Source organism: Coturnix japonica, chromosome 14 (assembly GCF_001577835.2).
Source record: "Coturnix japonica isolate 7356 chromosome 14, Coturnix japonica 2.1, whole genome shotgun sequence".
NCBI lineage: Eukaryota > Metazoa > Chordata > Aves > Galliformes > Phasianidae > Coturnix > Coturnix japonica.
The window spans coordinates 3,880,940-3,904,903 of record NC_029529.1 but is presented as its reverse complement, the minus strand read 5'-3'; the positions used below and the strand labels follow the sequence as shown (position 1 = coordinate 3,904,903).

General features: G+C 43.4%; 1 protein-coding gene across 3 annotated transcripts in view; it reads right to left on the bottom strand.

The window, feature by feature from the left end:
• Nucleotides 1–23,964, bottom strand: part of SDK1 (sidekick cell adhesion molecule 1) — a 360,897-nt gene that overhangs the window by 46,882 nt on the left and 290,051 nt on the right. For 2 of the 3 annotated variants that reach the window (XM_015876860.2, XM_015876862.2), the window contains 7 exons: nt 22,758–22,856; nt 15,189–15,383; nt 11,123–11,324; nt 8,786–8,889; nt 6,997–7,067; nt 2,585–2,720; nt 688–747 (listed from right to left, as the gene is read on the bottom strand). In XM_015876860.2, the coding sequence (XP_015732346.1) occupies nt 688–747; nt 2,585–2,720; nt 6,997–7,067; nt 8,786–8,889; nt 11,123–11,324; nt 15,189–15,383; nt 22,758–22,856 (867 nt within the window). The remainder of the gene's footprint in view (nt 1–687; nt 748–2,584; nt 2,721–6,996; nt 7,068–8,785; nt 8,890–11,122; nt 11,325–15,188; nt 15,384–22,757; nt 22,857–23,964) is intronic. The other variant, XM_015876861.2, reaches the window with a different exon arrangement.

Sequence of the window (23,964 nt, the reverse complement as noted above, 5' to 3'; positions counted from 1 at the left end):
CAGCTGGCATAGAGAAAGTTTAATTGCTGCCATGAAAAGCCACAAGGGAGATTTTAGTGTTAACTGCATGTGGAAGAAAATGGAACATATGAGAGTTCATGCATGCAAGTTTCAGTGGGGATAGGGCTTCTATTTTTTTTTAGCCCAGCACAATCTGTGACTCAAAAGCCTTGGGCAAAACCTATCTAGTGAACCATCATCACCACAAAGCAACTTGCCTTTTAACTCTGTCGAATGCTATTTTATTCATTTCCAATTGAAAACACCTCTGGAGATGCATATAAATTCATTGGGCCCTCTCTAAACTGGCCTCATACTCTAAGGAATGCTTGAGCACTGCAATGCTTGAATCGTAGGGCTAATGATGTGATGCTGCTAAACTCAGATGGACTGCAAAATACGTAGAAAGCAAATCAAAATTCATTTAGCATCAGCAATGCTGGATTGTTACAGTCAACAATGTTTTACCTTCCCAGCAGCCACAATTTTACAGCCACTACCTACTTGCATCATCAATGTCTATTGATGTAAAGAAAGCAAAGGCTTAAAGAAAAAGGAACTCCGGAAACCAGAATAATTAATTTGTGATGATTTCTGCCAGATCCATCAAGGACAACCGGAGGAGTTTGCCTATATTGTATTTTGAACCATTACAAAGAGTCTCATCTAAAGGCAATGTGCACTTACGTGTTAATTCATACGTCGTTAATGCTGAGCTGCTGTTCACTGTCTTGAAGCTGCTTTGGGCTATTCAGAGTAAGCAAAGCAGAAAGCTTGTTACAGTGCAAGGAAACAGTTATTGCAAATGATGTACAGCAGAGACAGAGGCAAATGATGCAGCACATACATACACAGTTTGAGCTTTAGGACTATACCTCGAAGGGCAATAAAACCACATCACTCTTGTAACACATCAAAAGCATCTCACTCACATGGGTTTTTTCATTTCCTCCTCAAACAGAGAATCACACAAACATATAACACAAAAATGTTCTGACTCTTAGATTAAACAGAATAAATGAGTGCAAAGGAAACAGTTTCTAGGGGAGAAACTAAGCACCGTGTAGCATTCTTATGTCTCAACATGCAAAATTTGAAACATGGAGAGCTGCAGGGTAAAGATTTGGAAAATGGGCCACAAAGAGCAAACACTTAGAGTAGGAGAGGACCTGTTTCTTTAAATGAATGTTAGATTTCCCACAGTTTCACTTACAGTATTCAACATTCCTGCTGTGAATGAACCACAACAGTATGCTAAGCAGTGTAAAACTGCAGGTCAGTGAGGAACGAGGGTGCACTAAGGTGAGAATTGTCATATTATGAGGGGAAAGAGGGATATTTCTTTTATAATACTTGTCTCCAACCCTTTTTTCCCCCTCTTGTCTCCCTGGAGAAGCAGAGCAAGGTGTTTTCTACTATACAGCTATTAGCAGCATTGCTGCAGGGCCAGCAAGAAGAGGGAAGAGAGGAAACCAGTAGGTATTACAAGCTTCCTGGCTTAAAAGACTAGAGAGCATCCAAAGTCATTACTTTATGATGAGATACACAGCTCATCATTCAGCTTTTGCCTGGAAAAACAACCCTGTGCATGCCTGCACCTGGAGGAGCTGCACATGCCTGCTCTGGTTTAACCTCTGTGCTCCCAGAGCCCTCATTCAGGTCTGACAATGTAAATGGAGTCACAGATGGATGTTGATGCTACATTTAATACATTCACCTTTCCCACATTCACACAAAAATCATTCTTGCTTCTGTAGATACCACGTTTATGGGTTGACAGAAACATAGGAGATGATGTAAGACATTAAAGTAGTCTTAGGCATATTCTGCTGCTCACAGATTCTTGTCTTACTCTGAATTATTCCACTGACATCAAACAGGACTAAAGTCAGTCCTGCTGTGAGCACCTCTCATTGCTGGGCCGTATCTGTAGGGTTACTGAGCACTCACATCTTTACCTCCCATCACCTTATTCTGCCTGTTCTTCTGATTTCCTTTCTACTCTTTGTCTAAGCCCTTTTCACTTTTGTTCTATTATTCCCTTCCCTCTCCACCTTCCTTCAAAAAAAAATAATCCCAGCAACCACCACAGCAAGCACGCACCTTCTTGCTCATTTTTGCTATTTTCTTCCAAAATAAGGACAAGCACTTCAAAATTTTACAAGTGCTATTTAAGATTTCTCCTCAGCTGCTTTCCCCTACTGCAAAAACAAAATGTCAATTATAAAAACTATTAGAAAATAGCACGCTGAGGAAAATGAAGTCTCTCTGCTTTTTGTCTGATGGCAGAAAATGTCTACAGGGGTAATCGTGGAGACAGCAGAAAGCAGGAAATCAGAGGGGACGTGGAGGACAGAACATCGATTCAAGCACACTGGCATAGATTAGAGTGCACCGTTATAAGAGATGCTGATCAGACAGAGGTTATTAGCATTTTCCAGCATCTTCACCTTGACTGGGTGAAATCAAAATCACCTCCAGCACTTTGGGCATAATGGTGCGTTCTTTACACAGGTACGAGTGCACAGAGAATCTGGCATAAAGACATCCAGGGATATGATAAGCATCCAAAACACAGGCTTACGTGTGAGCTCAGCTCTTAAGGCTGAGGGGTTCTTGACAGCTTTGGATTCGGTTGCAGACCCGGCGTCATAATCCAGCTCCCGGTAGTAGATCCGGTACCCCAACAGCAGCCCGTTCAGACTCTCTGCTTTGGGTGGCTGAAAAAAGTTCACATGAAGAATGTTTTCATTAGGATGTGCATGGTAACAAGCAGAAATGTCTGGTTTACAGAACGTAAATAACAGATTACTGAATGCACATTGATGGTCACCAACACAGAAAACCAGTGTTTCACTTTGGAGATGACAAAAGTAAATTACTTTGTCACAGACAATGTCCTTAGTGGATGGATGTTCACAGAGCACTCTTCGTTTAACAACGTTTACCTTTAAAGTAACCAAGAGCCATCTGAAAAGTAACGAACCATTCTGCGATTCGTTAGGATGATGAAAACAGCTGTCAGAGAGGCTTCAGAGAGAGGAAACACAGCACGATGAACTCTGGTGTGCTGCATTGGTTGAGGCCCATGGGAAAACCCAGCTCTCCTCCATAGCAGCTTGGAGCAGTAGAGGATGTATGGCACCGAGCTGGCCCAAATATATGCTTTGTTCCTTTGCAACGTGCCACCAGATGCTCAAAGACATCCAGAGGATTCTTCAGCAGCCCTTCACATCTTCCTTCAGTTACAGACATGCAATCAGAACACTGAAAGGAATTTTCTGTCTGAATGGCTTACTTCAATAAAGACAAGCAAAGGGATTATTCATGTTTGGGAAAAAATGACTTTCATGAATCTAATGCAGGCTACGAACTGTGGAGAAGAAAAGATGCCCTGAGCCATTTATCTTCTAAAGATTCTTGTACTGAAACTTAAGGGGCTGAAAGGATAAATGAAAAGGATTTTAATGATGACCTTGCCTTTAATCCAGGAAGATTCCTAGCAGTTTGGAGAACTTTACTGCAGAAATCTTCAGTCCATCATTAAAAAATTAACCACTAGTGTGATACCCCGTTACAGCATATGGGAACACCACATGTAATTCTAATGAAGAGAGTAAGAAGCATAGTTTTTTACAAGAAAGGAGGCAGATATTTGGTAATAACCTGACTCTGCTTCCTGAAATGTCAAGAATCTTCCACTGCCTCCTTGTAAAAGAAGAAAGAAAGAGGGTGGTCCTGGCTTATTGCGTGTAAAAGGTTTTTCTTTTGGTAAGGACTAAAGAATTAAGTAGAAAGACTGAAGTTCAGGGGAGCCAAAAAAGAAAAGCATGTGATCCAGAGTTTAGGAAAACCACCAGGCTACAAAGAAAAGAAGCAGAAACTGCTCCTGGAAGAAGCTGCTTCTTCTGCAGTTGTCCTGCCTGAAACCTGCTGAAGGCAATCTGAAAATACCAAGCGCCTTGCTTTGCTTGCCCTCCTTCATCATTGTGTTTCATGCTCATTATAGCACTCCATCCTTTGCACAAGCTTTGGCCGCCTTTCACTATTGTTTAGCATTACAGACTGACCTAGGAACACAAGGTTGTGAAATTGAGAACCTTCAAGTTGGGCCCTATGAAAACAACTCAAAGCCCTTTTCACAGTGAAAGCTTCAGTAGAAAAGAACTATTTTTCTCGCTTCCCAGTATTTCTTTGGAAAGCTACTCCACTACTCGGGTGGTTAGAAACCTTCACTTAATTTCTCATCTAAATAATTCATAGTGAGTCTATAATCATTTGATCCTCTGCTAATATTGCCTTTTGGGTTACATTGTTCTTTTCTTTGTGGGGTTTTTACTCTTGGGCTGTATTTTAAAAAGAGCAACTATATTCTCTCTCAGACCCCATTCTACAAAGTAAATAAATCAACCTCTTGTCACAGAATCACAGAATCATAGATGGGTTTGGATTGGAAGTGACCTCAAGGATCATGAGGCTACAACCCCCTGCTGCATGCAGGGCCATCAACAACCTCATTTAATTCTAGACCAGGCTGCCCAATGCCCCATCCAACTTGGCCTTGAACACCTCTAGGGATGGGGCACCCACAGCCTCCCTGGGCAGCCTGTTCCAGTGCTTTACTACTCTCAGCCTTTTCTATCCACAGGCCAGATCCCTTAATAAGAGACTAAACAAGCAGACCTTGGAACTGACAGCTTTTTCTATGGCTGAAAATATTCCCTGCGGGATGCAGATGAGATATTATTTATTACAATCTTATGCAGCACTGTTTTTCTTTTTAATTAAAAAAGACCCCACAAAAGTTGGAAGTGGAAATCTTACAGCGTCTTAAAAGGAAAACACTACTGAAGCTGTTCCTCCTTCCTCTGCCACACAGCTGCTAACAGACAGACCTTCTTTCCTCACTGTGGTGTAACACCAATGGGTTGATAGTGAGAGTTGTTTTCTTACACTTCCATGTGATTCTCCATTTTCCCTCTCTAAATTTAGGAGGAAAGCTCAGAAAAGAAACGGCTTGAAATCTGTCTTTCTCCTTGCCATAGAAACGATGCTTCTTTCCTGAAAAGGGTACTCTACTAAAAGGTCAGGTCTCCCCCTTCCTATCTGTCTCTTGAGGACAGAACACTGCTTTTGATGTAATGGATTATTTAGGGTTTTGTATGGAGGCCTGAGGGATCTGCTGAAACAGGTAAAATGATTATGAGTGGCAGCCCATAACATCGTACACGAGTAAGAGAAACAGTTTTGTGCTCTTGGAAGAAGAAAGGAAACAACGTAAGTTTGAATAATTGCTGTCTCTATGGCAGAAGCAGAACATACACAATCCCGATATTAACTATAACATCCTCCAGAACGTTTGAAATAACCTTGCATTATTGATAGAGCAGACCTCAATGGAAATTACTTATTTCCCCCCTACTTTAAATTTAAAAATAATGGACTGATTGGACCAAGCAGCTGAAAGCACAGATAGTGCATCTGGAGTTTGTTCCGTGAATTATTAACATGGCTCAAAGTTAAAAATTTAGCTTTGCTTGGAAATCTACTCTCCCATTTAGCTTGACTGCTGTTTTCAGTTTACATTATTTCTTAAACACTGCTGTGAAACAACTTCTTAATTGGAGGCTATTGTGGGACTTGAAGATTTTTGTTTATTTGAAAAATACAACGCGGCTGAATTACCAGGATCTATTAATATACATGTAGTAATGACATATAATCGCCCACAACTCCCTTGAGATGGCTCTGGCACAACAACCCCATTTCATTTTCATGAAATAAAAAGCATCCAATTACCTAAACAACCACCTATTTCACATTAACTACACACCAATAATCAGTCAATTGGGGGAACGTTTATTTCCATGGTACTCCATGCCTCTCATCCTCCTTATTGCCCTTCCCGATACCTTTTCCTTCACTGTGGGCTTTATTTGGAGGTGGGGCAATGGATTTATTTCTCTCCACAACTCCTTTGGTAAGGAGTTCAGCATGTCTTCTATTTGCTCAACATGCTGTAAGCAAGGATGCTATGTAGCGTTAAGCTGCATGAACTTGGGCCAGCAACCCCCGCAGTACAGCCAGGCATATTTTTAAAATGCTGCTGCATAGCAATGAACAGACCCTCATACATATATTTTTTTCCAACATGCAAGGAGCCCCATCTGTACTGTAAACACGTTAGGCACATTTTTCACTATAATACAATCTGTCCAAAGCTATCTTTACTGTGTGCATGGGACATCGTCTCGGGAGCAGGGTGGGCAGAGGCTTTCCAGAGCAGGTTATGGTTAACGTGCAGTACCCCACTGGGTTCTCTCTCTTAATGCTTACTCCACAAAAAGAAGCCTCAGGCAGTGGGTCACAAAATGTTCCAGCATATCCCAGGAGGCCAGTTTTGGATGGGAAGATAAAGGAAGGCTCAGGAAATGTGTGTATATAATGCAGACTCGGCACGAATACTTTCATATCCAACTCAAGAGATATTACAGAAGCTGAAACTTGCTTTTCTTTTCTCTGAAGAAATCTTAGTTTTTTTAGCCCTCAAAAGAGCATGTGGAGCTCCTCAAAGGTATGAGCAGGATCTCGGGCACAGCATACACCTCTGATTACTTCGCCAGCTGAAGGAGGCAATGCGCAATGCGAACAACTGAGCTTTTGATTACCTGATCTCTGCCAATGTTACACACCGGTAAATGCTCTCAGTGTAAAGATGCACCTCTATTGATATCAATAAGAGGACAGGTGAATCTGTACAAGCTGTAAACTCAGTCATCTTGGCAGGAACTGTTCCCTCTCAAGCTTTCCCTTGTGGGGTACAAAGCAAAGGCAACAACCAGAAAATTCTATCACTAAAATAAATGTGCAGATCAGGAAAACAAGGAAGTAACAGCAGTCCTTCAACTTTACTATGCTCCCTCCAACTCAGAAAAAACCACAAAGGCCAACAAGTCAATGCCAATGAGAAACATCACACTTTTGTACTTTACCTACCTGCCACTGCACAAGGACAGATGAAGTGGTGTGGGGAGTGACCAGAACAGAACCAGGGGGCTCATCTGGAACTGAAAGAGGAAAAGAAGTAACCAAACCAAAGTTAGACAACAGGAGAGAAACGGGAAGTTCATTCACCAAAATCTTCCATCCCAGTTTCTATGTGGTGGGTCTCAAAAGCAGTGCCAGCCATCTGAAAGTTGCAACCCAAGCAGAAGCCAGCAGCTTCTCACCCACTCCTGCTCTGTGGCCTTGGCAACTTGAGGAGGAATGTGAGAAAAGCTCAGGGCATAAACTTGGAGAAAGCTAATGGCAGCCGCTCATAAGCAGTAGGATACAAATTCACCAGGAAGTTAAACCAGCTGAATGTGTGCTGCAAAGTGTGAGCAAATTGCTCCCAAATTTTCCATGGCATTTGTGACACAGCTGGGGCAAGCCCCCTGCTTTTGGGAGTCTGTCATGTATTCACAGATTATTTCAATCAGGACAACTTGATTTACCATGGATTAACCCATTCCTGTGCTTATGGCCTGTAAGACATCTGCACACTCTCCAGCAGCTCAAGTACAAAGAAGGGAATGCTTATCAGGAGCTGACAGCCCTCTGCAGTGCAATGCTCTGGTGGCAGCTCCAGGTTTGCTCAGCAGAATAAATGTTCACAGTTTGTTAAGGAGGTGAGAAGCTTTCACAGGGTTTCCCTCTTGCATTGTGAGGAGGCCAAGCACAACTCTGGATTCACTGTAGCTAAATTCAAAGAGAACTGAAAATGAAATTTTAAATTCCAAAACATTGAGTCAGTATTGCCTCAACAGTACAGGTTACAGCCTGCACCATACAGCACCTATTGTTTGGGAAGCTGGAGAGCTGGGATGCCTTTAAGAGGCTGCTAGGCACACCTTTTCTTCAAGCACAATGCAGGGTCTTGTTTAAACCAGGATACTCTGAGCTCTGCTCCTCTGGCCTCATAATTTGAAGATCACATTCTTTAAACATTCTTTGGTGTAATTCTTTCCTATTTTCATATCTCTGAACCACCGGTCACTCCTTGTGCTGTATTAAACACTAATTCTGAGCACTGTATATATACGTGTATCCCAGTATTACCCCATTTCCCAGTCCAAGGGTAAATACGGATCCTTTGTCACAATTTGCAGAGTTCTCTTTCCCTCTGGTAGTCCCATTCAAGACATCGGAGCTACTTTTGCATTCAAGCAGTGCCTTTCTACAATCAAGGAATTAGAAGCTGATCTCTAAGGCTAAAAATAAAAGCCTTGTCAATGTCATTCACAGTTTATTAGTCCTGATCTGCAGGATTAAATGCTCATGTTTCCAGGAGCCTGGTGCTCTTTCTTACTTATACCTCAGCAATTTTGTCGTATTGCAGACTGATGTGGGTTGTGAGTGAAAACAATTGAAGAAACTTCTTCAAATGTATGCATGGTACTACATTTATTTTTAATGATCTCTTGTAAATTATTCAATTTCTGCAAAGATAATGGTTAGTGCAGAGTTTGGAAGCCAATCAAACGGAGTTTAATTCCATTTGGAGACTCCTGAAAGTATGATTCATTCAGAGTGCACAGCAGGACACTTAAGGCTGCCTGCTATTAATTCAACCCTATCTCGTTACTACCTGTTATCAATCTCCTAGGAACAAACCCGCACTTGACATTAGGTTTTTACTCTGGTCACAGCAGAAAACATATTGCAATGGATCCAGGGGCACATCTGAGAGCCCATCCCATGGCAGTATCCCCATCCCATGGCAGTATCCCCACCCCATGCTCACCATCCTGCAGTGTTGTCACCGCCTCTGTCTCGGCACTGAAGTCGCTGTCCCCGATGTCGTTAGTTGCTTTCACACGCAGCTTGTAAGATGTGAACGGGTTCAAGCTGCGGGATGGAAAAGTGAGGCCAAGGGCTGAAATAAACTGCTTCCTAATGAGCCTCTACCTCTACAGAGGGCAAAAGAAGCCATTGGAGCGGCTTCTCTTCCCAACATCACCTTTTCTTTGCAGCTTGCCCAGAGTTCACCATGAAGTGGTGCTGTTTGCACCTTCACTGCCATCAGCATCCTCTTAGATTGATAGAACAAGGGGGAATTGTTTAAAACTAGAAAAGGGGCGATTTATTTAGATCAGATGTGAGGAAGGAAATGATTTAGTCAGAGGGTGGTGAGGTGCTGGAACTGCTGCCCAGAGCTGTGGGTAGCCCATCCTTGGAGGTGCCTGAGGCTGTGGATGGGCCCTGGGCAGCCTGATGTGGGACAGTCAGCCCACACAGGGGTGGGGTTGTGGGGCTATGAGGTCCTTTCCACCCCAACCATTCGGGAATTCTCTGATCTTTAAGACCCCTTCCCACCCAACCATCTAAGGTTCTAAAACTCAGAGCTGAATCCAAAAAAACAGCCAGAGAGGTGCAGCCCATAGAGCAACCTCTGACTGCCGTGCTGCATAGGGATGCAAAAACGCTTTCATGGCAAAGCAGAAGCTTTGTCAGAGATATCCTCCAAACATCCCTGCTGCACAGAGCAAGAGGACAGGCATGGAGGAGGTTGGTGATGTGGCCAGGCCAGCGGTGAGTCAGGATACAGCAGGCTCCAGAATACACACCACTGCCTTCTGACTAATCCTCTGGAGCATGCTGTATGATCAGTGCATTCTATTCCTCCTGAATCCTAAATTAATGTTATTACCTGGATTATTTAATAAAGTCAGTAACAACAGGTTCCCTGCAGCTCTTTTTATCGATGCAGCGCTTTAAGATATGCAAAGAGTGATTTCCAGCTGACATAACCTTAGCAGAGATCCTTCTGGTGTGGCTTGGCAGGGCTGTGCGGGGGAGGCTGCCTTTAGTTCACAGGCAGAGACTAGAAATGCAGAGCTGTAAGTTATGGGGGATTTATCTGATTAATTGGAAGTGTCTAGCCACCAGCTGGCAGATGTAACATTGACTACAACCCAAGTAAAGCTACTTGTAAGGAATGATTAAATATCGAGGGATAATGCATTCTGATGGGCAGTACTCTAGCATCACAAACAGAGCACTTTCCTGGACATTCAGGGGAAAATGCTTTTAGCCATAGGGGGAGAGGAACACTTTCAGCAGTGTCACCCTATTAGGACACCGTTACTTATGGACAGCAACTTCAATAACTTGGATCATCTTTCTGGAAATAGAAATCTTCTCAGTAATGCCAACATTAAGCCTAAAGGACTTGGCTGGTCTCCTTGATTTTAGAGGTTCTGACTGGAAAAATACTGGGTATAATTCAGGGAGGATATAATACTTGCAGGGTTAATGAATCAGGTTTATGTTTATAATACAATTGTCAAGTTTTCTTTTTTTTTTTTCTGCACAGTCAGACCAAACGATCCCAATGTATCCGTATCTTTTGGCACATGAGCAGAGAGCAGCCATATGTCACAGCCACTGATGTTTTTATAACAGAGCAGAGAAATCTGAATCCGAATGCCTTGAATAGTATATTCTGCAAAAGCTCATGGCCTTTTAGAGATAATCTGATTTGTACTAGCTGGTCAATAGAGTAAATGGACAGCAAAACAAGGACCTCCTCATAGACATTCAATTGCTTTTGTGGATGTTACAAGGACTTTAATTACAACAGCATTGCTGAGGAGATAATGAAGTCTGAATAACAAAGTTTAGAAATTCTGATGCTATCTACAAACTTCGGTGTTGAAAGTACAGATAAAAATGTTTCTTATTTCATCTGGAAAAGCTTATACAGAGATAATTGCAATGCAGCACCGAGAGTGGATTTTAGCATCAGCCACTACTGAAAGGATTTTTCACTAGCTGTGTTTCACAGAGTACTCTGTAGTTACATTTGGTTTAGCCTGAGTAGTGTTATCTTCCATGCAGAGCCTTCAGGAAGGGCCTCAGAAAGATGCATTGCAATTCAGCTGTCATTAGATTTATTGCATGACCTTCTGTGGATCTCTCAACTGCTGTTCGTAACAGCAGCTCCAAAATGGAATCAGTGACGCTCCCTTAACCTGCCTCCCCCTGGAAGACTGAGCCTGAGTGATGTTTGCTTTGGCTTCCTATCTGCCCTAAGTGGAAAGTGTGGGAATTTCTATGCTAGGCTGGGATCATACGGTACCTCTCAATAATGCAGGACGTTGCCTCGTGGCTGATGGAAGAGGAGTAGGTTTGCCAGTCTCCATTGGGCAGCTCTCGCACTTGGACTGTAAAATATCGTATGGGTGACGATCCATCACTTCCAGGGACCCAATGCAACTGTAGGCTCCGTGATGACACGTCGGACTGGGGGGTGGTCAGCTGCTGAGGAGGGGCTGGGCGCTCTGCAATTGAAACATAGTGCATTACTGCCTTGAGAGGCTATTCAAGTTAATATAAAACGCGACAGAATAATTGGATTTTCACAGCGGTAATGCCACAGGAGATTGAACTTTTGGATTTGTCCCATGAAGTATAAAAGCCATCTCCATTCCTTTACCTTCTGCTGCAAAGAAGAGCAGTAAAACTGATTCTTACCTTCCCGTGTAAAAGGTCATCACTGAACCTACACCCTTCTACCAGCAGATTTCAAGCTTGCAAGGATCTTAACCTGGCAGGTTGAGAAGAACTGTTAGGATCATCAGCCAAGCAAACCAGAGAAGTCTTTAATGAAACCCAGGTGTGCTTCCAGCTGCAACTGCTCCTTGGCAGAATTTGCCTGTAAACTGGTTCACTTTTTAACCCCTGCTTTCTGCTGGGTACCAGGGGACTGTGTGCTGCGTGCCACGTGCTACATGGCATTCTCTTCCACCAGCTGCTCCCTTGTCAGGGCATGAGGAAGTGAATGGAATGGGCTGGAACAGGCTGGTGTGTGGCAGCATTCAAGTGCACAACTTATGGCCCATCCCAAACTCCTGCACCAAATCTCTGGCAAGGATCAGGGACCATCAGCAATTCCTGCTGCTGCTGCTTCCCACCACACTTTGGGGACGAGGCAGGGCTGGAGTTCGAGTACCTCCTCAATGTTCTTACAGACATCCCCTCTGCTTCCCTTCCTACTCACTGCCCTTGAACCTGCAATGTCAAACCAGGCAGTGCCAATGCTGAAGGAGATCTTTCCAGAGCAATTAACAGCACACCTTTCAGATAAGGCAGGGAATGGCAATGCAGGTGTGAGCATGCCAGCCCTACTGCTTCCATATAGATCCCCTTTCCCATCACTGTGGCTCTGCACTCCATTGATTTCAATAGAGAAACTCTATAGAGTGAGGAATAATTGTTTAATTGTTTATCATGAAGATTATTGATTCTGATTAAAATGTGTGGCATGTAATAAAGCAGAAATTGATTGGAGACACCACAGTGACTTGCTTTTGAGAAGCAATTCAATTCAACTTCATCAGCACTCGTTTCCATACAAGCACACCCCTGACTGCATGATTCCTCCCAGCTCTGTACGGCGAGAGCTTTGTTTCCCTGCCATCCCCCAGAATGTTTCCTGTATGTTTTGGCATCTCTCTGCAGCATGCTCTTGCTGACATCAGTGCCAAAAGATCTGTAAGCTATTAGCTGCAGGAATTCCTCAGTGCCAGCAGCCTGAGATCCAGAGCACAATGCAAAAGGTCAACGCCTCACACTGACAGGCCGAGACAGGTATTTGGGGTTATTTTATCAGAGGAAGAGAGTGTCATGTGGGGATTTAATACTGCTGATAAGCTTTAAGCAGTGTGCAGTTTTGGGCAGGTCAGATCTTGCCGTTGGTCTCCAGTGATTGGGTTTCCTTCTGCTGCCAACGGGAGATCTTAAAATCTCCTGTGTTGCAAGATATACTTCCTGACTGTACGTACAAAGCCATTAGTGTGAAGAGTTTATTTATGGGAGTTTAGCCACGAGCAAATGCTCAGGTGAGCTGTTTGTGCAGGAATGTAAGGATGGGCCATATGACTCAATGGAGTCCGTTTAATTTCTTGCTACATTTACATCTTGTGGCTCCACTCTGCCTGGATTCCTGGTGCTGACTATTCTGAAGGGTATTGTTCCATTCTGTAGACCCAAAGCACTACAGAAGCAGCTCTGGAGAATGCAGCTGCCATACAGCTTGGGATCTGTAAATCAGAGGAATCACTGCAAAATGCAAAGATACCTATTGGCAGTACCTGGGGAATTAAAGGACATGAATGAGGGACCAATTTTAGTGATTTTCAATAGAATTTTTATGCCTGCTTACCTCAGTATCAAGGACAATAAGGACACTAAATGCACTTTTATGAATGGAAAGTAAATATCTTCTTGCTCTAGAATATTTATTGTTATGCATACAAGTTCCAGGCTTGTTTGTTTATTTACTTGTTACCAGAATAGCTGCACTGGATACATTCCTTTGTCAGCCCAGAATACCAATGGTGTTGATATAAGATTGTATATTCTTCTCTCTATACTTTACGTACGGGATCACCACAGTTAACTCTCAATGCCTTGGGACTCAGTTCCATAGCACACACACACAGACAACAGTAGAGCCATCCATCAAAAAGAGAAAGAGTTCACTTTATGTCAAGACTTGCCTATTCAAGATAACCCTAAAGCACTGATAGCAGCAAGGGATCGTTGTTCCTGCAGTGGAGCTGGGAGTTCTGCCTTGAGCCATTGTGTACCCAGCAACAGCCTGGGAAATCTGAGCACATCTTATTGAAAAGGAGAGGCTCTGAGCTTTAAGTGTTTACTTTTATTGGGCATGGTGGTGTTTTTTATTTTTGCACACGCTGGACTTTAAACTTCCACTTTGACAACAATGAGACAGGGGTGGAAGAAACCTTGAGCTGATAAATCTGCTTGATAGACAGCATCTTTAGTAGAGGCACTTTTTGTGCTCCAGAGATTCTTTCTCTGAGGACTGCACTGTTATGCACTGGGAAGGCTGGACATGACCTGGAGAGCTGTGCTGGTGGGAATTTTAGTACCAAACACACAGGACAAAGGTAGAAACGCACCCCACTGGTCTTCCAAGTTGGTGGCTGAAAATCAGGGCAATGCCTACAATATTGTAGGTAAGTATTAAGGGAGATGCGAGCTAATAGCAAGGGAGATCCTTGCTCTAGCATGAAATGATTTGGTAAAGTGTAGATTTAAAATGAGAGACCACTTGGTAATCACTGTTTCAAAAACTAAATATTATTTAAAGCACTGTCCTGAAGATGAATACAAAGGCAGCAACTTGGGTCAGAGTGGCACATAGCACAGAACGCAGTGATGCAGAAGGGAGTGATGCTGGCACCATTGCCTGGTAGCTTTAACTGTCAGCTCAAGAGTCCAAGTAATGAGTGCTTTGCACTGGAACATGGCATCTGGTGCAAGACCTAAGGAAATTCTACACTCCTGTTTGTTGCTAACATGTCCTCTTTGGGCTCCGAAAGAGAAATTTGTGTTCATGCACAAACAGAAAATGTGTTTGGAGATCACTTCTAAGACTGGAGAACTGACCCAAAGCCTTGGAAACATGCAGTGATGCAGACCAGATACTTTAATAACTTGTATATATCTTTTACGTTTTTATACTTTTGGTATCTAAGCACCTACACTCATTCGAGTACATACGAGCTCTTGCTTTCTTAAGCAGGCTCCCTACAGAACAGAATTTGTTTGAGGATGCAGGCTGTGAACAACAGTTTTATGCCTGATGCCAGAAGTAGAAAAATCCAAGACAATCCAGATACAAACATTCTGCTTAAGTATACAGCAATGACTGGCCAGAGGAATTGCTAACACATTGGGTCAGGACTTCGATGCAACAGAGGAGCCCCGTTAAGAAACTCTGCAAGATCTCCAGCTCTTGTTTTGTGTTCCCTAATCAGTGCAATTCATCCATCACTTACATTCTTAAGATTACAACCCTTCCAGAAAATGAGAGAGATGAGAAAAAAAAAAGAAAAAGCTTGGACTGCAGAAGGAGGCTGCATATGGCCAATACTGCATCTGATGGAAAAATCAATCCCCAACAGCCTGTCTGCTTAGAAGAACTGCCTCTCATAAAAGCCTGCCTTCCTCACCAGGTTTCCAAAATCATGACGTTGCTATGGTTTAGGGCAGGGTTACGGCGTGAGAAGCAGGAGGTGTACAAGCTGCAGCCTGCAATTAAAATTCCTATGAATGCAGCACAGACTCAGAGGCATGGAATGGAAAGCACCCCAACCCATGGCTGCAAGCATTACCTCTTTTCTCTGTTGTGATCACTGTGGCTTCCAGAGGCTCCCCCCAGCCCTGCCGGGTCTTGGCAGATGTCCGGAAGATGTAGGCTGACTCAGGGGTGAGGTCAGTAGCAGTGAACTGCCGGACTGTGGAGCCCACCTCCACTGTTGTGAACTTGTTGGGGCTGCTGCTGGCCAGTCGATATGCAATCTGATAGCCTGCAATCAAGGCACCGACAGAAGAAAGTAGAGAGAGGTTAGGAATTTTTCTAGCTGTAGCACCAGAACTATTAGCTTATTGTAATTACTTGTTTAACTGAGACCAGAACTAAGTAATTTGCTTCCTTTAGTGCTATAAAACTCTGCTATATGCCAGCCCTTTGCAGTCAGGCGCAGCACCTTATGGGGAAATTACACACTGTGGTGCACACAAGGGTCTGCTGGATATTAGCTGCAGCAAAACGGATCTCACTTTCCATCCTTCATCCCAACAAGACACAAAAACATTCAATCTTTCCTGAGCATACTGGTACCTCTCTGGAAAGGCAAAGGTGCAGAGTCCATTACGCATTGTGACAGCACTGGTTGGAGCTTGAAGTTTCTCAGCTGCAGAGCAGTTGGATTGCCCCAGCTGTGCAGCCCTCAATGCTGCTCAAGTTAACCCTCACCCCTGCTTTTTGCATTTGCCTTTCTCTCAGCTCTCCCACTCTCCCATAATTGCATGGTGGATGCCAGGACTGCCAATAAAAGCATCCTCCTGTTCTGCACTGTTGCAGTCCCTGTCCACAGCCCATGGAAGAAGCCTGCAAGCTGTGCAGTCCCACTTAAATTCTCCCGCATTCAATAATCAATGCTGTTGATGCCTGCAAATGATAGCCCCACTCCAACCTGCCTGCCTGATGATTACGAGCTTACGGTTTAGCATACATTATTAATGATCTAACCAGGCAAAGGAAGGCTTCCAGGGCTCTCACGCACCACTAGCAACAACTGTCCCCCAAAGAGGGTCTGCCAAATGTTCAAAGCTGTTCTGTACACCCAGCAATCGAATCAGGCTCTCGCTTTTGGAGCTCCATGTAACTTTCAGTCCAACTGCTAACTTCCAAAATCAATTAATACGGGACTGGTGTGGGGTTTTATTGCCCAAGCTGAATGCATTGTATGATTAAACGCTTCATGAAGCGATGCAGGGCAGAGGGCAGCCAACACATCCAAATCAGAGCAGATGAAAACAAAACAGTCATGACATGATGCTGCCAACTCTCTGCTCATCTTCCAAAAGACAAAGGGGCCTGCAGACACCTGAGACCATCTCTTTCTCTTGAAATTAATACCCCAGCTAACGTTTGAACTCCCATCAAATTCTGGCTGTAACAAAAGCCAAACCTGGTGTGCTTCATTCATAAAGGTCGGTGCACGGGAACTGCGGAGTGTATCTTACCTGTGGCTATTAGACAAAATCAATGACATTTATTTTTCACTGGGAATGTGCAACAGTTGCCACATAACTGCTCAAAGAAAAGATACAGAGTTCACATGCCCCAGTGAATGCCACACTTGTATGGTACATAAGCAGTGAAATTTAATCGGGATACAGATGGTTATAATTTTGGTGTGCTGATTCTCACGGTACTATGGACAAAGCCCCAGCATTTCTTTGCCTTTTTTTGTTTTCTACAGCTGCTAAGGGATGTGGGGCACACCATGGAACTGCCTCCATGGAACAAACCTGATTGCACAGCCACTTCTACGAGCAACTTGGCTCTCAGAGCACCAGGGTTCCAGCAAGCTATGGGTACAGCTGAGCCCAAGGCTGCTTAACAGCAGTGCCCCTGCACATAGTGGCTGCCTGTATTTGAGATCCCACATCAGGAAGGGAAAGCTTTCAGCACATCAGGGTTAATTTTTGCCCCTGGTATCCAACTGTGCGCTGAGTATATTCCTACAGCATTTCCATGGGTGCATAATGCTGCATTCCTAGATTAAAAAGCCTGATTTTCAGAGCTCCTGAAGCATGCTAAGCTGTCTCAACCCTGGGGTCTTACACTTTGAACACCTCACTGTTCTACTGCCAATGACCTCCTTTTACTCACTGTGGCAGCTCTCCCATTGCTGGCCCCATATTTCTTTATCTTTAATACTATGTGTATTTTGATCTTCTCAGAAAGTCCACCGAAAGACAGACAGCAGTGGGGAGAATAAACGGGTACATTATGATCTTTTTTTTTCTGTTGTTTTTACAGATGTGTGGAATGCAGGAGTGAGAACAGTGGTGCAAGATCTCAATAAAGGGGAAAAAATAGTAAAAGAAAAGCTCTGAGGCAATTTCTGCAGCAGCAGGGAAGATGAAGGAAGAAGCAACTAAGATGGCTAAAGAAGTTTGATAAAGGGACCTAAGAAGTAAGGAATAAGACCTGCAGGGAAACCGAGAGTATTAAAAGAATAGGAAACTTGATTTATCTAGTTATTAAAAGATAAGTATGATATCTGGGACATATCATTGTCAAACGATTTTCTCTCTTTTCTAAACCATTGTAAACTATCAAGTGTAGCTAAAATGTAAGGAGGGAATAGAAAGATAACTAAATTACTGCTAAATGGTGGTACCCACGCTGGAAAGCCAATTACAAACATGCATGGATCAGGTAAAGAAACACACACTTATCAGCACCTCTATAACAACTTACAGCCTTGGATTCCATGGCCATAGCCTGCAGCTTTGTGACATTTTCTCTCATTGACCTGACTTGAAGGTGCACATCCAACCTGTGCATCTGAGCTCTAGTTCCTCCCTAGAAGCCCCTGAGATGCACTCAGTATCTTACTTGTGACCCCCTGCATCACCTTCCACTGTTGGACAATTGGGCAGCCAAGAGACATTCTGCCATAAGCATCATTGCTCATTTTCTTCAGGGTGACCCAGAAGACGCAGTATTTAAATGGCAGTTTGGATAATAACTTGGGCTAACACAAGACCAAAAAGATTCAATTATGAGGTTGATGATCTTCAGCAACAAGAGAGAGGAGAAGATAGGAAATGTTGGGTGAAATCAAATGAGGCAAATCAACAGAGATAAATGGAAAGTGTTCAAATGAATGTACGCTTGAGGTCTGCTGCACGGATGAAGCTTCCTTCCCCTACTTGATGACAGCAACAAGATGTCACATACACATTAGATGAAAACAATATCAAAGGTTACGAATGAAAGCAAAGTCTTTAAGAAGTGATCAGAGGAAACTTTTCCAGGGTGGGAGTATCTTACAGAAAGTTCACTATCTGGATACTTAGTCAGAAGAATGCACATTCTTTTCTTCATTCTTTTTTTTCCCTACACAGCACTGGGTCCCAAATCTCTTCTCATTTGGAGTTGTGCTGATCACCATCCAAACTGCATAAAAAAGCCTTGAAAGATCATTTCCTTGGCGGTTTATTTATTCATTGAAACAAGGCTTATTTCTGCATTAGCATCTCCTTGAATATGTTTTTTTCGCACAACTGCGAGCGGTTTCATGAGCCACGCTTTCTGAACTTAGTAAATGGCAACAGCCCGAACTGCCTGTTAAACGTTAGGTCACTAACGCAGCCACCAGATTCCCCAAAGCAAACAGGCAGGAAGACGGCAACACCCAATGAATATAGAAGAGCTTTCAAGCTCATCACCATACAAAGCCCTTCAGAACTGACAGCACCCGCTCATGCAGGCCGCGGTGCAGCAGAGATACAAACACTTATTAATTTGTCACAGAACTTAGGGAGAGCCAAACGATACCGGGAGGTTACGGTCTGCCTAGCGGAGCAGCAATCCAGTTTGTTGATTTTACTGCTTATCTGTTTAAGGGCCAGCGGGTGTGCAAATGCAGCCCAGGATCAAAATGTGCATTTGCAAACATGGATTACATCCAATTTCAGTTCTAATTCTCAGTGGAGTTCTTACACTCTTTCGCAGTAAGCTTCAGGTAAACGCTAAAAGCAAGGATACCGTGAGGAATACTAACCAGCAAGCGTGGCTCAGCTCTTGGTACAGGCAAAGCTCACTGATAGAACTGCATATACACACATTAATGCACTGTTTTCCTTTAACAGTGTTTGGAGGAGCTACGCTAGGTGCTGCTGAATGGAGAGCCAAGAAGATGGAGTTAAGCCTCAAGTTGGTTACTGCAACACTCCCAAAAGGAGAAGTGGAGATATCTAGCAGTCCTCCACAGTAAAATATTTAAACAAACAAACAAGCAGTTTTCCCTCTTGGTGCCTGCCAGTATTTCATCCTGTTAATCTCCCTCTGAAATGCTAGAACATGTTTTGATGTAGATTACAAAAATGTTAGCTGCAAAGGTGCTTGTATACTCAGAGGACAAAGCCAGCAGAGCAGGAACATTAGTTCAAAGGCTGGGAATAGAAGTTGCTCTTGCAGAAGAAAAGTATTTTTCCTCTTTGCAGCCCCACTGGTGAATAACAGGGTGGCATGCAAAGTTACGTTGACTTGTTTTTTCCACTAATTCTACTTCACTGACCTTGGCTGTGGTGGTTATAATGCTGCTTCAGAAGTTCATCGCAGCATTAAGATTTGAAAAGTGCACAAGAATGAAAGTAAACATGCAACCTTTAGTTACAACACCATGCTGGTTTTTTAGCTATTTTTGAAGCACTCCTCACATCCTCAAAAAAGATCACAGAAATAACTCAGCATGAGTAATTTTTACTGTTTCTCTCTGACATTGGCAGTTAACTGCTTCCTCCATGAGCTTCAATTTTTCTGCTATCAAAAAAAAAGGAGAGGAGGGAGAGCTGCTGAATAAAGACAATGGACCTCAAAGAGGTGGACAGGGGCAATTGGTATATAGAGTCCCCTGGGAAGGAATTCTATGGGAAAAAGGAATTCAGGTTAGCTGACAGTTCTAAAAGGGACAAAAATACAGGTACAACGATCCCAATGCAGACAAAAGATGTTAGGAGCCCGATATGTTTGCATTCAGACCTCACTAATGCCTTCAAATTCAAAACTGAATTGTACTAAATGTTGAAACAGCATGGGCTGCTGAGGGGGTGTATAAATAGACAGCACTGGCACACAGGGACAAAGTCAGAACAGCCACAGTGCAGGTGAGTTTGAACTTAAAGGGGAAAGGGCAATGTGAAATGTTTTAGAAAGATATTAGAAACACAAGAGAGAGAATGAGAGGTCAACTATTGGGAATAAAAGATGAGCACGAGACAAGTGACACAGAAGAGCACAAGGCAGACACCTCGGTTGCTTCATTTTCACACAAAAAATGTTGCTTATTAACTAGATACTTAACACAAATTAAAACTGACAACAATAGAAGGAGGGATGTAGGCTAGAATACAGAACAGGTTAACGAATATTTAGCTAAGCTAGATGTAATCAAGTCAGAAAGGCCTGATGAAATTTGCCCTGCAGTGCTATATAACTAGCAGGAGCCATCTCTGAATAATCAGTGATTATATTCAAGAACTTGTTGAGGATAGGTGACATCTCAGAATGTTACCGAAGGGCAAACTGAATGCTCTGTCTCATAAAATGGAGGAAGAAAGACCAAAGGAATTATGGACGTATCAAGCCAAAGTTTAATACTTAGAAAGACCCTGGAAAAAATATGAGTAAATATATAACCATCCACAGGGATAATAAATTGCCAGAGAACAGCTAATATGTATTTGTCTGGAACAAATAATAAATACCAAATAATCTGTTTTCTGCTTTGACAGTGTAATTGGCCAGGTGGGAAGAGTAGATATGATCCGCATTGACTTTAAGTAAGGCTTTAATATGGTTCCAAGCAGCCCTGTCAGAAACAAGCTAGAGAAACAGAACTTAAGAAAAATACGGCACATTCTGCTGCCATCACTTAAAAGAAAAAGTCAAAATGTTGTTAGCAATAGTTGGCTGAGAAATGGATAGGATATATTAAGTAAGGTCTCACGAGAGCAAGTCCCGAGTCTGTTTCTGTTCAATACTTTCATTAATGACCCGGCTGATGGAATTGCCATTCTGCTTGCAAACTTCAAAACTAAAACCAAATTGGGAGCGGTTCTGAGCCCTTTGGAGGACAAGACGGTAATTTAAAGTGATTCTGATAATGAGGAGAGCTGGTCTGGAATCAGAAAGCTGAAATTCAATAAAAATACATGCAGAGCGTTGCACTTACAGAAAATAAAAAGCTTAATGTACATGGAAAAGAAGGATTGACCTGGAATTGTACTGCAGAAAAAAGGCAGGAATTAATAGCAGGTCATAAACTTACTTAGTTACAACAGCAGTGCTGTAAAAAAGGCAAGGCAATGCCAAGTACCCTGGGATGTGTGACTAGGAATGGACAGCTCAGGTCACAGGAGCCTGCAGTCTCCATGCTGAGCACTCTTTAAGAGATACCCTTCCACCTTTCCTCCCAGCTCTGCACCTGTATGATTTTATCAGTGCTGTGGCGTTGACCATGATTCGAACCAGAAGTGGAGGAATTGCACAGGGCACTGCGAGGAGACAATAGAAGAGTTCTTACTCTGCAAAACTTGAAACGTCAGTGAAAGATGCTGACTGAGTGCAGCAAGGTGAGACATCGGAACAGTGGGGAAAGCTGAATATCTTTAGTACTTTCTCATCATGTGCACCAAGTGGTTTTTGTTTCCTCCACATCCCGTGATTCAAATCCCAACCTCTATAGAGAGCAAGTTTATAGGATACACAGTTCCTTAAAACAAAAGCAACAAATCAAACCAACAAGGCAGGCTGGAAGCCAAACTTCCTCGAGTGCCTTTGGATCCCATCTGATCATTTCTCTGCATCTCCAGGTGCCAGGATTAACCCACAAGAACTTTTAGAAACTGCACACCTCAGCAAAGGCCCTTGACTCAAAAGCTACACACAGCACCAGACCAGTCCTTTATCTAATGGGACATTTATAGGGATAATCCCTGCTCACCTGCATAGCCTACCACATAGTGTGCTCCACATCAGCACAGAACACAGGCAGAATCACTGTGTAAATATCAGATGCATTATCTTAAGAGACATGAATAGATTCTTGCACTGTAAAAACCTTCAGTGCCTTAAATGTACAAGGAGCTGCTGGTGTGCTCTGGGTGCAATGGCAAACCAAGAGTTATCACAGCAGGAAGGCAAGGACGTTTGTCATGAATTCCTGGCGTGCCATGCTGCCTGCTGCCTTTGATAAAAAGCCAGATGTGATTTAACTCCTTGCAACCTAACAGACAGTACTGGCTGGAGGAAGCAATGGAATAGAAGCACTCATGAAACTGAGAAGTCAGGGATGCGTGGCAAGGAGGAGGGAAGGAAAAGATGGGAAAATCCCACTTTGTCCTGCTGCAGTTCAACATACAAGTATAGTTGGACAGATGAGGATGCAAACACAGCGTCAGGAATGCAGTGTAACCCTGACATGGGAAAACACACAGCATGGAGCCTGGCAGAACCTCCCTGCTCTCCACAGGACCTATTTTCCTCTCTTTAGCCACTGATTTGCTTAGTTGTGGTTTCCAGCCCAGTGTGCAAACAGAAGGAAAACCCAACAGCAGCCGCTTCCCTGCTCCCCACCCTCTCCCCCTTGACTCCTTACCCAGGATGATGCCGTTGGGCTCCTCTGGTGGCTGCCAGACGATGCGCACTGATGTCAGCCTCACCTCGGGGAACACCAGCCTGATGGGAGGCCCAGGGGCTGCGGGGGGACAGAGGTGGTGCCCGCAGGCACAACATGTCAGAGGGGTTACAAGTTTCCCAATCGCTTTGCACAGAAGGCAGCCAAGCTCACCAATAATAAATAGATGGTTAGGAGCACCCATGTGCAATGCAAAACACATGGATTCAGAGGAATTCTGTCCACAGGTGCTGGAATTGAATAATATCTCCTCTGTGTGGCCCCAGTGCTGGCTTTGAACTGCCTTCTGATCTTACACGTGCATTCTAAACACAGAGGTCTGAGGCAGCGAACCCGATGCACACTGATGCAGACAGCTGGCAGCTGCAATGGCCATCCTGGCTTTGAGAGGTGAGGAGATGTTAATTCACACATTTGCATCTCCAAAATTTCCCCTTCGGCACAAATTCCACCTGCCTCACCCCTGATGATACATTTAATTAAGCGGAGCCCAGAGGAGACACAACATATTTATGTCAGGAGTAGGGAGAAGGAAGAACAATTTGTATCATTTGCCAACAGGCACTTAAGGAGGGAACTGCTATAATGGGGTTATCTAAAACAAACAGTTTTAAATATTTCACATTATAGTCTGATGTGTGCAATTCTGTGACTGCTCTTTCATTCCCTGCAGAGTTCTGCTAATATTAACTTATCTTTGTTTCCTTTCAAAGTCACCACACAGGCTGAATGCTGAGAAAACGGCTATAGAAATGCCTGGGAGGGACTGTTCCTGCTCTCTCCCACCCCTGTCCCCACTCAATCCCACCCCTCCCCATCCCTGGCCCTGCACACTACAGTAAATGCCAAGGTAAGCCAAGAGTCTGAACGTGTTTGCAGCCCAACCAAACAGCTTTAATGAAGTTCCTTGTAGACACCAATTTTTATTCCACTTCTACTGGGAACATTTTGATGAGAAAATAGATTTTTTTTTTTTTTTAGTTTATTTTTTTTTTCTTTTCTATTTTTCATTCATTGGGACTAATAAGCAGAAGCCTCTTACACAGACGCTATCCATCATTTAATAGTGAAAAGGCAATGAAACTAAAAGCAACTTTAGCATCAGCAAAGCCAGAAATACTCTAAATGTTGAATTAAATTTCCGTCAAACTCCATCAGCAGGGATGCT